General features: G+C 39.2%; 1 protein-coding gene across 1 annotated transcript in view; it reads left to right on the forward strand.

The window, feature by feature from the left end:
- The window catches only part of LOC134672996 (sialin), a 66,229-nt gene that overhangs the window by 6,586 nt on the left and 40,407 nt on the right, over positions 1-19,236 (forward strand). The window contains exons 3-4 of the mRNA XM_063530955.1: positions 14,327-14,499; positions 18,523-18,653. Of these exons, the coding sequence (XP_063387025.1) occupies positions 14,327-14,499; positions 18,523-18,653 (304 nt within the window). The remainder of the gene's footprint in view (positions 1-14,326; positions 14,500-18,522; positions 18,654-19,236) is intronic.

Below are 19,236 nucleotides of genomic sequence, written 5' to 3' on the forward strand. Positions count from 1 at the left end.
TAACTATGTGTCCATCTCAGTTCAATTAAATTTAGAGTCTAAGATAAGTCTGCAATGATTTTGATGGCGCACGTAGTGCAAATGTTATTTATACTTTATAATTTCGTAGAAGTGTGACGTTTAAATTAAAACATGCAATGCGTACCTTGGTCTAACTCTTCTAGACAGTTATTCCAAAACGCCGTGTATTATTTATTTCCCAAGTAGACGTCCATAGACCAGTAAAACCCACGCAACCTGACAGCTTGTCTCATTATTTCACCATAAAGCTGGAGAAAGTTATTGCAATTCAGATTTCTATGCAATCGAGCGACTGTGTATAGATTGCTTAAGCTCATTGAATATTTTGGGGCAATATTGGTAAAATTAGTATGTCTCACTATTGCAACACAGGTGTTTATTTATTCAGTTCTGAACCCAGAATTGTCGTATTCTAAAATTCATAAACATGGAGGCCCGGGCGAAGGGCTCCGTCGACTTAGCAGTGCCAGTATTCTTTTAGAGATGGACCAAGCTAAGTTGGCAGCTATTTTGATATCCCAGACTGTACAAGTGTTATTTTAAACGTCAAAATTACGACGTTATAACACATGTGCATGTGTCGTTCACGAGTGAGAAACTCCAACTACTCCGAAATCTAAACATTACAAAAGCATAATCTCTCAAAAAGATTATGTGACCAACATTCTGTGATAGTGCCAACAGTTAAGTACCAATTAAATTTAGCGAACAATGCCAAGAAGGTTTACGCGCAATAGAACATTATTTACTGCGCACACGTTGAACTATTCTTCCGGTTCATGAGCACGAGTGCATTGGTTTATTTCTGTAATCTGATCTTACAATTATACTACACTTAGCTGTGCTGTGCGGTTACCACAAGTTGACACTTAAGTTTACGTTAACGACTGCGTGAACTCGATCTCGTGACTTTTGTGACCATCAGGTGACAGGCGATAAAAAATGCCAAGGGGCTATTCATAAATTACGTCATTTCAAATTAGGGGGGGGGGGGTCTGGACATCGGATGACGGTAGCATGAAATAGGAGGAAATGGGGTCATTTGAAGCATGATTTTTGGATGATTATAGGGGAGGGGGGGTCAAAAATCGTCAAAAAACGATGACGTAATTTATGGACAGCCCCCATGCTACAACCACTGGCAACACTGCTTGCGGTGAACTGTGTAGCTTGTGAAGGAACCTTATTTAATCACATGACTCCAAAATCCCAACCTTTATTGATATTCAACCCAAGTATCAAGACTGTTTAATCCGCTCCAACCGTCAAAATTAATTCCGATGTTTAGGATTTAGCAAATCAAATGCCAATTTCATGAGGTTACAGGAAAACAATCAACCTTGTCCTCGGAACGTGTCGCTTACATTAATCTGTTGTATGTGTGAGTTGTATGTGTATGAGTCACTGGTTGAGCCGGCATGTGTAAGGAAATGATTAATAAATCCCTAGCATGTCGTTTATGCATTGATGCAATAGTTCCATGACCCGCGCTGAGTTTATTTCAATTGTAAATGACAGGTGTACAGACAGAAGTAGTCCTCAAGGATAGTAGGTAGCAGTGGCGGCGCGTCTAGGTTGTTCGTAGGCAAGCCGTACCTGAGTTGCCCTTCCTTTTCTTCATAAGTTTAAAGAACACCAAGAGCCGGAATATCAGACAAGCCGATGGGAATCGAGTTCTATGGACGCTCCGCCACTGGTAGGTAGAGGTACCCGTTGTTGTACATATGTTTGACAAATTAAATGTAATTTTTATCTCCGTTTTTTTTTGTATCTGTGCTGTTGCTACCACTACCAGATTAGCTCTAATATAAAATTCCAAGGTTAGTTTCAATGTTACGGTCAATAATATATCGCGTTCCTTGCCTAAAAGTTCCTTATTCTTATGCGCGTAAGCTTCTATGATGGAAAGCCGCATATAAGTATGTACATACATCATGCAAATTTTATCAATACATAGGTATACTTGGTCAAGCAGATCTTGTCAGTAGAAAAAGGCGGCAAATTTGAAAATTGTAGGCGCGAAGGGATATCATCTCATAGAAAATTTGAATTTCGCGCCTTTTTCTACTGACAAGATTTGCTTGACCGTCTATATATCCTTTCATTTTGTGTAATTTGTTGATTTGTGCAAGTACATGTTGATGTATGGCCGCGGTTGCCATGGCATTGGCGTCATACATATCCAGCGCTCTCGAAACACTTAGGTTCACTTGCACCATCCCACTAACCCGGGGTTAAGCGGTTTAACCGTCAACCCAGTGTCAAATTGTACTGGTAACCATGGTAACTCCAGGTTTAACCGGTTAACCCCGGGTTAGTGGAATGGTGCAAGTGGTCCTTACTAGGCTAGGCTTACTAGGCGATAAGGCTTAAATAATTTGCAAACAGTAAAGCCGATGGGAGTCGAGTTCTAGGTTCTAGCTAGCTATGACGCGCAAGGAAATTACAATAAATTCGACACTATGTTGTAATGTAGTTTTACATAATCATCTCATTCGCGACGATCCTTTTATGCCTTTAAGTCACTATATGATCCGTCTTTATTGACCAATTTTATGCCTTTAAGTCACTATGATCCGTCTTTATTGAACCAATTTGTGTGTCGTAAGCGGATGCTCAAGAATTGTCAGTCCTAGCAATTTAGCAAATGGCTTGTTGTTGCATTATGATACCAATATAAATGTGACGTTCTACGGAAAAAGGTACCTTACGGCGGCTGGCGCTTACGTCGCACAGCGCCGTAATAATATTGGAGTGGCGTTAATAATAGCGTAAGCGCCAACCGCCATAAGGTACCTTTACCCGTGGGACGTCACATATACGTAAAAGATACATGTCTGAAGTCAGGGTTTAGGCGGAGTATGTCACATTCTTAGGTCACGTTCTGAGGACGTCACTGTCTGAGTTCGTCACTTTCGAGTTCGTCACTTTCTGAGTTCGTCACATTCTGAGTTCGTCACTTTTTAGGGTTCCGTACCTCAAAAGGAAAAAACGGAACCCTTATAGGATCACTCGTGCGTCTGTCTGTCTGTCCGACCATTTTCTGAGTTCGTCACATTCTGAGTTCGTCACTTTTTAGGGTTCCGTACCTCAAAAGGAAAAAACGGAACCCTTATAGGATCACTCGTGCGTCTGTCTGTCTGTCCGACCATTCCGCCCCCTTTATCTCTGAAACTACTGGGACTAAAATTTTGAAAAAAATACACTAAATAGTACTTTACTTATAGATGACAGGAAAACCTATTAGAAATGAGCAGTCAAGCGTGAGTCGGACTTATGTACCGGAACCCTTGGAACGCGAGTTCAACTCGCACTTGACCGGTTTTTTAGCATAGTAAGATTTAAGCGTAATATCTGCTGCTGTAATGCCGTGCCGTACAGCTAATATGATTGCTGGTATCCATTGTTCATGTAGCAGCTTTGAAGCAGTAGATTTTTCATTAGATTTCTCTCTGGCAACTGTTGCCATTCATCTTCATCATGCGAACTCTATCTCTTGTTGCATGGGGCAATAAATTATTACGATTATGACATACCCCGGCCGGCGAGAGCAAAAATGCGTCTGCTCCTAGTGCTTAATTAAATATCGACTATTCTATCGACATATGGATGTCGATAGAATAGTCGACTTTTAATTAATCACAATTTTTTTTTAAACTGAGCCATTAGTATTTGTTATTTATTTCAACTTGATACCTCCACGCGTTTCTAAGAATAACACTAAAACAATTTTCTATCAACATAAAATTATTATTTACACACACACATTTCACATTATTATTTTTAAGCTTATATACTATTTCAATCAACTGATTACAATTATAATCAATTTATCATACTCACGGGAATGTTCGAACGTGTGAATGAATAAGAACGTTTCGTCAGATGTTACCAACTGTTCCCTTACCATCGCAGCCAACTATAATAAGATGAGGCACATGGATTAACGCGGCCTGCTACTATCATAAATATTTGCCTGAAATCAAGCGAGTCATACAGACATTCCCTAATAGGGATTCAATGTATATTTTGAAAGTCAAACGTGCAATGAACGATTTAAATATTTTGAATGACCTTAAATGGATAAATAATTATATTTCAATAATACCTAATACAATAAAACAATTACAAAATCAAAATTTAAGTCTCGAAGCCAGTTTAAATATAGTTCACAAGTTGAAAGTGCACTTGTCAAAATTACGGTTACATCCTCAAGGTAAAGTTATTCACAATAAGTATCAGAATGTGTTGAAGAAGAACGTTGGCATTTTAACTTTAAACAATTTAAATAAATTGATATCTGGCAGAGAAGTGGAACTACCTAATCCTTATACAGAACAAATTCATAATCACTATGAATTATTTCGTTTTGCTCCGATTACTACAGTAGATTTAGAACGGTCCTTTAGTTGGATGAAATGGATTTTATCGGCAAGGCGAAGGAGTTTAAAATAAGAAAATTTTGAAAAAATGCTAATTGTATATTACGAAAATTACATAAAATACTGAATAAATACAAACACTTGGTTTTAATTTTGTCTACAACAATAATTAATACTTCTGCATATCATAACGGTGGTCCAGTACATCGTGTTGTTTTTATCGACATCGACCAAAGTGTGTGTCCTCGCACTATTAAGCTGTCAACGCATTTTTGCTCTCGCCGGCCGGGGTATGAATTTATGAGTCACTTTAGTAATCTGTTCTTTACGTTATCTATGGATTAGCATGCATCTCTACACACATCTTCACAGTTCACAACTAACGGTAGAGCCGGTTCCACGGGCTGTTGAATGAATGAATGGTTTTCTAAAAATAGGGATCATTATGTTTTTCATGCGGTAATCTGTGACGTCAGTAGATTAGGAAATTCTGTTCTATTATTATCATTATGAGAATCTGCTGGAAATAAAGCGTTTCCTACAATGCAAACGTAATCAACTAAAGCAGCGGTCGGCAACCTGCGGCCCGCGGGCGCATGCGGCTCGTGAACCTGTCACTTGCGGCCCGAGAGCCGCCTTGGCTATTTTGTATGTAATAGTGACAAACGACAATGTCTCATAAAGTCATAAATATTAACAAAGTACGGCTCGCGTCACCTCCGTTAACTACTATGTGGCCCTTGGCTGCTAAAAGGTTGCCGACCGCTGAACTAAACCGAACCGGATTTCAATATTTCCATTGAGTCGTCTCAGTCAGTCCCCTTAAAGTGCTGACCGAAACGGCTGAATGAATGGTTTATCTGGAGGCATAGACGCCGACACTCTAGACACGCTAGTGTGGGAGGGTTAAGCACGTTACTGTTTGCTCATATCTTGTCTGTCGGTTAATTGCACTGAAGAGGCTAACGGTGGTCCTTGCGCTAACTCATTGCACTTCGCTTTGTCGGTATATTTACTGGTTTTAGTGGTTTTGGCACATTTAGGTGCGAATACATTTGCGGCCACGGACGAGCGAGTAATTTTCAGTTTTGTAACTGCCGGGCTAGCACATGATTGGCGCGACAGTATCTCGCGGCGAGATAGATTACCCGTACCTTTTTTTATTAACATAGAAAAAGACGCGAGATAGTCGCGCCTATCATGTGCTATAGGCCTACTGTTGTACCTACAATAACGTCTTGCATAATGAAACCAGCAGGATCAATAATGGGTCACATGCATTTTATAGTATTCTTAACTCGATGGCGTACCTATTTCCTAATTTTCCTATCGACAGCTTACAGGCGGGATATATTTTACCAGAGTCGTAAACTTTTATTGTATTGTTTTTTATTGTATTGTAACTTTTGTTGTGTACAGAAGTGACCTTTTTCTAAAACGTGTTTGACCTTAATGTCTTTCTGTTTGATATGCTAAGTAGAAGATTTTATGGATGCTTAGAATAATTATGATATTTGATTGCATACGTATGCATATTCAATTTGTTTTTCACCAATAGCAAGTTTTGTTTTTATTAGTTTGAATTCCCTAACTTGAGAATTTCGCATTTCGTAAAAGTAGTCACTTTATCAGCGGCTCTATGATGTACGAAATTTTCCACGTGACAGAGTAAGCGTCACGCTTTTATCATTTATCACGTTGTCACGTCGATAAGCTAAACCCTACTATCCATTGCGTCTTTATTGCGCACTAAAGTCTTATCGTAAGTTTCTAAACTGGAACTCTCCTATTGATAACTCTAAAATCTTAAATTTTCTGGTAATCAGTTATTTTCCAATCTATTCTAGAATGTTGACGAACGCGTCATATATTTGTTACGTATTGTTGACTCGTTCACTTATCGTCGTGGGCTCGGCTGCTGCGTAACCCGGAGTTTGGCCAAGATTAGGGGTTGTGCACAAATCACGCGAGGTGTTTTCGGCTACTTTTTGACCCCCCTCCCCCCTGGTGATATTTGGTGAGTTTTTCACTAACCCCCCTCCCCCCACACAACGTCACGTGTATTTTTTGAATCTTTTACATTCGACCTAATTTTAAGATAAATAGTATTGTATACAGAAAATCTTGTTTAAGTATTTTTCTATTTTTGTTAAATAGACTCGCTATTTTGAAGTGGAGAGTGAAGATTTATGTTTAACGAAACCGAGAAAAAGTATCTATTCATGTGGTAGGGTTTTTTTCATAGTTTCGTTCACTGTAGAAAAATACACGTGAGCTTTCCTTATACCCCCCCTCCTCCAACGTGATCTATAATGATTTTTTCGTGATCCCCGCTCCCTCTATCGAACCTCGCGTGATTTGTGCACAAGCCCTGAGAGTTACGTTGTAAGATTTGACATTTCTTTTTAGTGTGAAGGAAGAACGAAAGGCACGGGGAAAGGCATATACACAAATAATTTTCCGAATGTTAAAGTCCAAATTTCTCGATAAGAGTCAGGCACGAGACGACATATCAAAGCGTTCGAATGCGAAGACGGAGCAGGAATCCTGTACTGAAAATTATTTAAATTGTATCCAAGATCCCTCAAGATATATGTTTTTTTATAACTTTTACTGTCCCCTCCATGTCCAATTGTTTACATCGAAATAAAAAGGAATTACAGTATTAACTATTAGAATGGGACTTAGCTACGTACTCGTATGAGTATTCCTGATACTTAAGTGACTATGAATTTGGTGACAACTTAGCGTAGTCGGAGCCGAACCCTATTAGTCTCTGGGCTATAACCGCGAAAATCGAAGGGGATTTTTCTCTGTCACTCTAATTACGCTTTCATTGGAGTAAAAGAGAAAGATCCCCGCAATTTGCTAATTTCGGTTTTCGCGGTAGCCGCTCTGGCCCGTTTATGCCCACCTACCGATATTTTATGCCCGAAAAGCAGTTTATTTTACAAAAATGAAATTGTTTAATGGTGAAAAAGTCAGTTCTTCCTTAGTAGGTATTGGTATCAACTTCAGCGTAGGTCTTTACACTTGTCCTAACTACTTAAATATAACTTATCTAATTCCTTTAATTAAGATATACTTCATTCGTTTCGTAGTTTTTGTACTCTAGCCAAGCGTTTTTAACCCGTTGTCAAGTATTCTTCAGTAGTATTTTTAGTTTATTACGTGTTTTGTTAATTCGCTGCTTGCCAAATTTTTCGCAAATTTCTGCATAGACTACAAAAAATGAAGACGTATGTTTTCGTTACCTTGATGGTAAAAATATATCTAGTACGTAACGTAGATATTAGCTCTTAACATTGATGCGCAGAATCATTCATAACGACGACTTGTTTAATATTTTTCACCACACCAGCTCGGAAAGGCTTACTTTGCACTTCCAAAACTGATAGCAAAGTTGCATTTTATTCACATGTGAGGCAAAGTAATCAAATGCAAATGTTGAGTTGTTTTCTTACGTTTGCTGGTAAAATTTACTTTAAAATGATGATTTGGGATGATAAATATTTAATAACATTCATTTGGATTTGTTTTGGTTTGATTTTGTTTGATATTTTACATTTAATATTTGCTTCGGGTTGGTGTGGTGAAAAGTGATGTGTTTCACTCGGGGGCAAATTTTGTTTAACCCTCGTGCTTTGAAACCCTCGCGACGCTCAAGATTCCATTTTTCGAACCACTCGCTACGCTCGTGGTTAAATTTTGGAATCTTTCGCTTGCTCGGGTATCAATATTAGCACGAGCGACAACAACAACAACAACAACAACTTTGCCCCCTTGTAAAACAAATAACTATTAATGGCTTCTCTACACGATGGGCCAGCGCCGGCCACTCCAAGGGACGCATTTATGCGTTAGAGGGAGCACGTGATATTGCTATCTCATTCTACCGCATGTCTGCGTCCCTTGGAGTGGCCGGCGCTGGCCCATCGTGTAGAGGAGCCATAAAGTGAAAAAAACAATCGCCTCGGGTGAGAATCAAACTCGCGGCCTCTAGTTACTAGTTACTATACCGGCTCGTTCCACAAAATGAATTCTAAAATCAATGAAACTATCCTTACGCTTTGGGTTGCCATACGTCCGGATTTGTCCGGACATGTCCGGATTTTTGACCCTTTGTCCGGATTGCGGCCGGACTTGACATGTGTCCGGATTTTTAGGAATGACCTTATAAAAATAAAATGCGCGCGCGGGGAGGGGGCTACGGGAACGGGCGAAGGGAAAGGAAAAGTAGATCCACGATACAGTATACCGCAGAGAGCAGCGCGCTGCAGGGACGTCGTTCAAGCTACGCCAAATCTCTGCTACAAGAAATGTCCGGATTTTTAGGGTGATGTCAGGATTTTTATAAGGACATTTAATTCTTCCATATGGCAACCCTAGTTACTGGTTACTATACCGGCTCGTTCTACGAAATGAATTCTAAAATCAATGAAACTCTCCTTACGCTTGACATTTACATACTGCACCGACTCGTCCTTGTGTCACATATTAAAATTAGTCTCCAGAGACATATATCTAAAAAGACCACGCAAAGGTACACACACAAGCTATGCTTGATTAAGATTGTCCTTTGCAGAGCTCATTTCATAAATACAATTTGATACTAATCTAATTAGTTTTTGTACAACGTCACAGAAGAAATAATAGTATTATTAGGTACAGAAGACTCACTCTCTAACAAAACGCGTTTGTCACGATCAGCACAGATATGGCCGCTAGATGGCGATAGCGCCACGCGCGGCTTATGCAAAACCCCAAAATTGGGGTCGAACGGATGTACTTTTAGCTACCTGTAGCAAAGCGACGAAATCGCGGAGTGAGCCACGCCTGGCAACGTTCAATTAATTGAGAGTTATAAGATTTGTGTACTTTTTCTCTCTATTCTTTAGTTGTCTAAAATAGTCCGAAAGCATTAATAAAAATCCGTAATGCGTAACCTTTGCTCATCGATAAATACTCTACCCTAGTAATGTTACAAAAAGCAATACCCGAATTACCACGGACCCCGGATGTGTGACGCAGCACTTGGGTATAGATATTTCAAGTGTGATACTTGAGGTTTTCATAACATTCGAACGTCTAAAAAAATCCACCTAGGTACAGTAGGTACAACCCAAGCGTTTTACTGCGCAGGGAGCCGAGTTGCATTTACGCGTTGTGATTCAGGCATCAGAAATGATCACGAAGCATCCAAATAATAACACACGTGGTATGTAAGTATGTCGGCGGCCGATCATAAGATCAGGCATATCGTGAAATTCCTAGGCATATCGTGGAACGTGAAAATCCTTCACACGTCAGTTTGCCCTTCGGGCATGTAAAGCAACCTATCCTATCCTACACATTACACAGGAACATTACGATCTGGGGCCTTATTCGACAAGCTACGTTTGACGTATCGTGTTGAACTTCTGTTGAATCTGAATTTGACATTAGCAATCCACAGTTAGGTGACAACCAGACCAAACCATTTTAAACCTTAAAGTAGTAATAAAACAAAGTTGATATTTGTTGAATTATTGGTTGTGCCAAAGGATATTATCCGCACTTGATGCACATGCGATTCATTCAACTGTTGAATTGAAGTGGACGCGAAATCTGACAGTTCTACATGTCGAATAGGGGCTCCGATCTTACGATCAGCCGCCGACATCTATGTTTAAATGTGTCTGTGGCCATCACCCTTACCGTAACCGGTATCTTGCATAATTCACACACGATTATTCTCCAAACCGGTTCCAAACAGTGGATAACTGTTCCCACGATTATTTTGTCAACATTTACATTAATTGTTTCTTAATGGCTAGACGAAAGCAGTTTGGTCTGGATGTTTACACAACATCTAACTTTTGTCAAGTAGGTTTCATGCTTAGTATTTCGATTTAGTGTGTTTGTCATAAATGTTATGTTTTGAAAACTTGTAATGGCTCCTCTACACGATGGGCCAACGCCGGCCACTCCATGGGACGCAGCCATGCGGTAGAATGAGATACCAATATCACTTGCTCCCTCTAACGCATAAATGCGTCCCTTGGAGTGGCCAGCGCTGGGCCATCTTGTAGAGGAGCCATAAGACATCCTACATTAATTGCTCGACTTTTTATTTCCCAAGCACATACAGTGTAGTGTAGTGTAGGTCCTACACAATAAAATGGATAATCCAATTAATCTAGCAGGTGTATTATGATTTTAATAACATATTATGAATTAGATTTTAGGGCTAAGATGGTCGGCTCTTTATCATTTGTCACCATGCCTGTCACGTTCTAAGGGCCAGTTGCACCAACCACATTTGACAGACTGATCAACGTCAGCCGGCGCGCCCCGGCGCCTTACTATGAAACTTTCCATACATAAAAATTTAGCGAACTCTTTAACGATACGAACAGTTTGGTGCAACCGACCCTAACGCTACGTCTTACGTAGGCGAACAACGCGCGAACGCGGCGCGGCGCGGCGCGGCGAAATCAATCCTTTGATGCCCATAGAAGTGTCCTACGTAAGCGATCTCGTTGCGATCGCGGTGCGGCGCGATTTGCACGCGAATGTCAGGCGGCGCGGCGCGGCGCGGCGCGGCGCGGCGGCGGCCGCTTTCGCCGCGCCGCGCCGCGCCGCGTTCGCGCGTTGTTCGCCTACGTAAGACGTAGCGTAAGTGTTGTAACCAATACGTAAGTGCGAAAGTGACGCATGGCATGACAAGTGATAAAATGCAACCATGATACCGTTTCTGGATTAGTCGTAGATGTCAAACTGTGAGATTTTTGATTTAAGAAAAGTGTCAGTGATAACTGATAATAGTAGTTAAACACATAGAGGTACAATAATATAGAGAGGACATGGGGGAGGGGCTAAATTACCGAACGAGATGCACTTATGGAAACAGTAGGAGTAGCAGAGAAAGCGGTATTATTGCTTGTCCTTGTCACAGTCTCACTTTTTGTTTGTTCCCCACCAAAAATTTAGTATAGTTTATGGTGGGCAACAAATAACCCCACCGAATTACGTAGATTGTTTTTGGTATGTTGTCAGCTAATATTGTCGCTTTGCGTATGTTTTGTCCCTCACGGAGGCACGCGTATACCATTTCTATAGGATGCTACTTCTATGAGTTAAGCACCATTAATAGGAGCGATAGCAGCGTGACATCTAACTAAAACTATTGTACTATATTCCGTGACGTCATCACAAAGAGGTGTGTCATGGGCGTGAACACATTTATCTCCTTCGCTATTATATGTAATAACTGTAATAGAAACTCGGTGGGTCAATACAATGTTGCAAAACGCCTGTTGTCAACCTCAACGCTTTGGAGTAAACTGTGACCTCAAGGTAATTTAGGTGCGCGTTTATACAAGGTTTATGGTGGTTATTATGGCAAAATGCTATTTGAAGTACTGAACAGAACTGAGAAATATTTGATTTTAAATAACAATTCCGTACTAGCATATTATATACCTAATCTGTGGATTCTGTGGTATAAGGGTCACCCTTGCTATATAGTTCCCAGTAAGTCATTTGCCACTCTTAATAATAAGGTTTCAATTGGCTTGTTTCTTTCTGATTTGTAAGGAATGGCCATTACTATAATACTGGTCAATAACTATAGTAGTCACCCTATGTATCCCAAAAGCCACTGCGTTTTTTTGCAAAATCACTGAATACCGAATCGGTACTGAATGGTATTTATTACACATCAAACGTAAACGAAAAAGCAAGAATGTTTAAGGTACGATTTCTGTGTTATGACACAGAAATCGTACCGTAAAATTTCAGACAAATTTTGATGCACTAACACATGTTTCTCAGGTCTTATCCAGATTTCTATTCTTTCATTAAACGTCGCTACGTTATGCTACAGAGTATAGCAGTAGTAGTAGTCAGTAGTATGCTAGCATGAGCGAGTTGAGCGACTCCATACATCTTGCGCGACTTCAAATAGGTTTGGACTCGCGCGATAGATCGCAACTTTATGCTATAGAGACGGTCAGATTTGAGCAAGATGTGTTGCACCTTTCTTTTGTTCTTGGATGTAATTCAGAACGTGGGTTTACCATCCGTTTGATGACAGACGTACCGTAAATGAAGCAATTACCAGCGCATTCACAACTTAAGAATGAAGTTTTTTCCTACAACCAAATACAAGTCATCAGTCACTATCAATATCAACAAAAGAACTTCCGTCGTAAACATCCAAATTGCATGTTTTTCCGACTGGACCACATACCAAGCTATTCCAAATCTTATCACCAAGACTTAAGGTCCACAACCAAATGTGCCGTCTAATCGCCGCGGTTAGTTAGGCCGGCGACACAGTGGGCGATCGATTGCAATAGTGACAATGGTTTGACGTAACGTGCCCATGCAAGCGAAGCTAACTGATTATTTGTTGCTAAGGAAGACGTCTTGCTTCTACTTGTTTAGTTAGAACGAGAGAGAATGTGACATTTGCATCGCAAATTGACGGGACGATTAGTCGCTGAATGTTTTGTTGGATGGATAATTTTGTCTGTAGCTCGTCGAGTCGTCGCTTTACGACGTCCCATACCATAGCCAGTAGGCCGAGCACAATGATTGACGCGACAGTATCTCGCGGTGAGATAGACTACCCGTCTTTTTTATGTTAATAAATGAGGGACGGGTAAGGGTTGTTTCACACGTACCACAACCACACCACGTCGCAGCGTTAAAATGCGGTCAAGCAGTGGTTACGTGTGAATTGTACTATTCATTAAACATACAAAATATGCGCCCGACCACGTGTTGTGGTTGTGGTGTGGTTGTGGTTACGTGTGAATTGTACTATTCATTAAACATACAAAATATGCGCCCGACCACGTGTTGTGGTTGTGTTGTGGTTGTGGTTACGTGTGAATTGTACTATTCATTAAACATACAAAATATGCGCCCGACCACGTGTTGTGGTTGTGGTGTGGTTGTGGTTACGTGTGAATTGTACTATTCATTAAACATACAAAATATGCGCCCGACCACGTGTTGTGGTTGTGGTTACGTGTGAATTGTACTATTCATTAAACATACAAAATATGCGCCCGACCACGTGTTGTGGTTGTGTTGTGGTTGTGGTTACGTGTGAATTGTACTATTCATTAAACATACAAAATATGCGCCCGACCACGTGTTGTGGTTGCGAGTCTTATCTCGCCGCGAGATACTGTCGCGCCAATCATGTGCTAGCCCGGCAGGGATAAACTTACGTAGCGTACAGTGAGCTGCGAAATTGCATTGTTTCTGTCAGACGTTAGATGTCATCAGCAAAGTCGTTAGAGTTAGACCAAGATAAGTCTGCAACGATTTTGATATCACACGCACTCCAAGTGTCAAACTTCTATGAAATTATGACGTACTTATTAATAACACTTGCACTGCGTAAGTGCGTTTATGCTATTAAAATCGTTGCAGACTGATCTTGGTCTAATCCGCGCCACCGAAATTAGCATTGCTCTGAGGCACTAGAAAAATATTCATTACTCATCATATTTGACTTTGTTGTTGTCATTTGATAGGCGATTAGATAATGTAATTGACACAGTTACGACCTAGACAATGAAACACCCGCTAAATCTAAACATTGAACTTGATCTCTGTGGGATTCGCTATTTTTAAAACATGTTTTCCCACGTGAATCATTTACGTAAGGAAGTTAGTGGTTGTGGTGAAGCGATGGCAATTTTTTATTTCTTATATACAGGATGGCCAAAAAATAAGTGCATTCCCGTGGCCAGGGAGCTTTTGGGATTATACTGAGCAACTTTTACTATTTGACCAACCCCGAAATCGTTACCCTCCCATAGAAAATAGATTAGCCAAAATATATGAAACAGCCAAATTTTTAATCTTAGTAATATTAATGTTACCAGTGGCTTCATTTTAAATCCATTTTCCTTTGTCCGCAGGATGTCTAACATGCGTCCAAGTGTTAAACATTATGGTGCTCCTCGGCTTCATGTTGAATTACGCGCTACGAGTGAACCTGACCATCGCCATCGTCGAAATGATCATACCGACCACCAACACCACCAATGTTACCGAAACTGCCAATGTTACCGACATGTTCAATGTTACTGAGGTAAGTTGCTTGCTGAATGCGTCTAATACGAGTGAAACTATCGCCATCGTCGAAATGATAATACCAACCACCAATGTTACCGAAACGGCCAATGTTACCGACATGTAGTAGTAGTAGTAGTAAACACTTTATTGCACAAAACAAGTACATAACACAGAGAGAATACAATAAATGTGTACAAAGGCGAACTTATCCCGTTAACCCTTATCTTGGCATCGTAACACCCGTGATACATGGAACTTAAAAAAATCTAGCAGGTTCACTTTATTACCTAACACAATAATTCTGCCATCAATATGTCGAGCTACCCTCCTTACTAATAGAAAAAAATAATGGACACGAGTGTCATTGTAAATTAATTAGTAATAATCAACAATGCGCCGCGAAAACAATAGATTTCGGTTCGTACGGGAAGTTTTGCATTTATTTCTTATGTTAGTATATATTTTTCCATAATCTACATTTTGATATCTTAACTGTCTCTTAGTGCATACATATTTACAATGCCTTCGAATTTAAAAACATTTAATACACAGAACCTTACATGAAACTGTTATGTATTATATTTGATACACTGCCAAGAACTCAGAAATGTACATATCGAAAGGATTGTATTACATTTAATACATTGCCAAGTTATCGTCAAAATATTTTTACATGATTTTTAAATTTTTTTATTTTTGTGGGGTTACAAAACATGCTTCAATTATTTAATATTAGTTGTCGTATTATTTAGTTAATAAACTTTGATTTTTTTAAGTACTAGATGCTATTTAACTATATATTCGTACGCTGTAGCATTATTGCTACGCCGTAGCCCGTAGCACGGAAAAATATGTGTATGGCAAAAAATGGCTCCAAAGTAAAAAAAAATGTATTTTTTTTACTTTTAATTATTTGTTTACTTTCATATTTTACTCAACTTTGTGCTGACGACTTTTTTGAAACTTTACGGAATCTAATTTTCCTCCCATGTGATCAGGTATTCGTAGATATAATTTATTTTTACAGGTTTAATAGTCATCTGATGCTTTAGATTGCGTTTAATTAGCAGTAAATGCTAATTTCTGTTGCATTACATGTTTTATTTTTATTAAAATCTTCATTTTTCTTCTAAAAAGTAGGTAACTATTTTGTCGAGTTATTGGCACTGTATCAAATATGATACATATGATTTTCCGAAACTGGAAAATCCTGGATTTTTTTTCTTATTTTTTAATACAGTGAAACCTGGTTAATTGGCACCTGGATAAATGGAAAACCTCAATAATTGCAACCAAAAGTCCGGTCCCGGTCCCTTGAGACCAAAAGGCCTCTATAATTGAAATTTTGGAACCTCTATAATTGCAATCTAGATTTTTGTGCTTTTCGTAATTTTGCCTCTGTAATTGACCACATCGCAACTTAAGACCTCTATAATTGACACTGCTAAAAAAACCGTTATTTTTGCTCTTGGTTTTACCTCTGTTATTGAAACGAGTCTTACTTATTACCTCTGTAATTGAAATAATGTAGTTGTAGACAGCAGAAACAATATTTTAATAGCTATGATCATTTTATTTATATCTCCATCCAGAATTCAATTTATTTATTGGGTATCTATAAACAGCCTGTAGTAGGTGAAATAGTTTTGATCAATAAAAAACAAAGTATGCTTTTTACATTCTAATAAAACTTTCTTTTACAATTCAAAGGAAATTTTTAAACCCAAATGATAAGAAAATAAAGTGGTAATTAATGTAGTATAAAAATGAAAGTATAGACAGAAGCAATATATAGACCAGAAACCCAGAACGTAAGCATGTAAATCAATGTAAATCTACTTTAAAAGGTTATTTGCACCTCCATAAAAGAAATTTGTCAGAACGCAACCTCTATTAATGAAAACCTCTATAATTGACACAACGATTTTTTGAACCTCGTTAATTGACACGACCTGCTTAAATGAAAAACCTGGTTAATTGACAAAAACTGGACGGTCCCTTGAGATTGCAATTATCCAGGTTCCACTGTAGTCTAGTATGCTCAATAGGTGACAAAAAACTAAAAAAATGTTTATATTTAAGATATTTTGAGCCTTGCCAAGATAAGGGTTAAGGGATCTCTTCCAGCTAACCTTTAAGTAACTGAGATACATGTTCAATGTTACTGAGGTAAGTGACATGTAAAATTGCTGAATTACTCGCTACCACAGAATAACTAATAGTACTACCGTAGCGCTACGCCTGAACCCTATCATCGCCATTGTCGAAATGAGCATACCGCCCGCGAGCCAACACTATTAATGTTACCGAAACGGCCATGTTACCGATATGTTCAATGTTACTGAGTTAAGACTAGTTTCAACCCTTAACATCGTCATCGCAGAATGAAACGGCCATGTTACCGATATATTCAATGTTACTGAGTTCATTTAAGACTAGCTTCAACGAGAGACCGGTCAATGTTACCGTCATGGTTCCATGCTATTGAAATAATGAATTATGTACATACTTCTCACCTTTTTGATCAAATGATGCCTCATAGTTTCATAGAAAAGCATGCCTCTTGCTATATCAATTTCGTAAGATATTGTTTTGATAAAAACAAGTGTCATTTTCAGACATAACAACAATAAACTATGACGAATTCTGAAAAGGCACTTGAAATTGAAAAGGAGATTTACAGTGTAGGTATTATTACGCTTTAAAACACTGACATCATGTCTTGTGTCATTTCTAGGAAACGCTGTTAAATACAAGTATGTGATTTATCTGGCCATTTCTAAGTAATTCTTAAGAAGAGTATCTTTTCAATTTCAAAAGGGCTTATTTCTCTATGAAAACTATACAAAAATAAGCCCTTTTGGAAAGACACTTCTCCTGTTGTTCTATAATTAGCCGTTATTACCATAAACGTGTTTCTTTCTGTGTTAATATTTCTTAAAGATAAACTAACGTGAGTATGGAAATGATTCGACCAAGTGTTAATCCAACTCGCACGCCGAGGGTTCCTTTGAAATACGTACGTTACGTACTATTATTTGAATACCGATACAATACCAGTTTTTTTGTGGGTTCGACTTACGCTTTAAGGGTTCTTATTATTTCATGATACAGGAGCAATAGAAAGAAATAGCTCACATAGATGACAAAGATCAATGGTCTACTAATTATAAGTTTTGGTGGTGGTGTTTGGTAAATTTGCCGTTTAAAGTTACGAAGCTTACGAAGTTACCCCAATGCACTTTACCGGTTACGTGTTCGATCTCTATGTTTACTTACATCAGTCGCTCGTTTCAGTAAGCAACAAGTTGATTCACATCTTAACTAGGTTAACTGCTCCATGACTCAGACTTGACTAATCTAATGAATATTCACTCGAGAGAGACATTTGATAAGCTGTGGGTGCATTGTTCGCTCAAGGATAAATATACCTTATTACTATACAATAAGATACAAATTTGAAAATCTTTATCTGTAAAAAATGCATCTCATACGCTATTCAATGAGGTTTTACAGTTTATCTAACCACAACTACAATGGGGGGGTCAAAAACAGAAATATCAAGGAAATCTGGTTTAGGATATTCATACCTTGAACTAGCTTTTGATAATAAGTAGCCTTCATTGTACGAGTAGAATAACACTGGATTATTTCAGAACCTGGTTACTGTTACCTTACCTATTACAGAAAAGTGTTAGTCCGGTAGAAGAAAGATACTAATAGACATACTCCTAGTATTCAGAAATCTCAGTGATTTTCGAGTCCCTATCATTAGACAAATCAAATTGGAAAAGAGTTTTAATAACAGAATGACCGTTTTGCTAATGTAAAAAAATCCGACGAATAACCTACATTGGCTTGCCTTGTCGGTGAAAGAGTATTCTATTTAAGTCTGGGGTTTTATGTCCAGTCAGTATGTAAATGCAACTGGCCTTAAATAATTCAACAAGTATACGAGATATAGATTTAATTATTGATTTTGTTAAGTTTTTAATTGTAAAAAATTGAGCGGCGTTCTAATAACCCACATTTTTTACAGCATCCGCACAGAGAGCAGACCCGTTACCAATGGGACACGACACAGAAGAACTTGCTTCTCGGCTGCTTCTTCTGGGGCTACGTGCTGACAGAACTACCGGGAGGGCGGCTTGCCGAAATCATCGGGGCCAGGTGAGGATGGATTCCTTGTTCACAGAGTAACCACCAGCAAGTCAAGCAGGCGCGACCATGTGTTGCTTCCCATGCGGTCCTCTCTTGCAGCATCCACACAGAGAGCAGACCCGTTACCAATGGGACACGACACAGAATAAGAACATGCTTCGGCTGTTTCTTCTGGGGCTACGTGCTGACAGAACTACTGATGGGAGGGCGGTTTGCTGAAATCATCGGGGCTAGGTGAGGACCAAGCTCCTCAAGGTTAGGACCTCTGGTTAAGCTGCGTTTTCACTGAGGCGGAAATGAGAGGACGAGGAGACGTGCGGGGATCGATTAAACAAGTATTTTCCCTGTAGATCCATTATCTAACTGTCAACATTACATTTAGGTCTGAGAAGAATAATTTGTCTCATTAAATCCATTTTGCATCTACGGACTGGATCTACAGAGAATGATTGAATCAACCAACAGCATTGGCTGTAACCTAAATCTCTTCTTCTCCGCTGGATTACAAGATTACAACCGATGCTATTGGTTTATTCGCGTGTCTCCTCGCATCTCTGCTCATCTCCGGCTCGATATGAACCGCAGCACGGAC

This window comes from Cydia fagiglandana, chromosome 17, assembly GCF_963556715.1.
Source record: "Cydia fagiglandana chromosome 17, ilCydFagi1.1, whole genome shotgun sequence".
Lineage (NCBI taxonomy): Eukaryota > Metazoa > Arthropoda > Insecta > Lepidoptera > Tortricidae > Cydia > Cydia fagiglandana.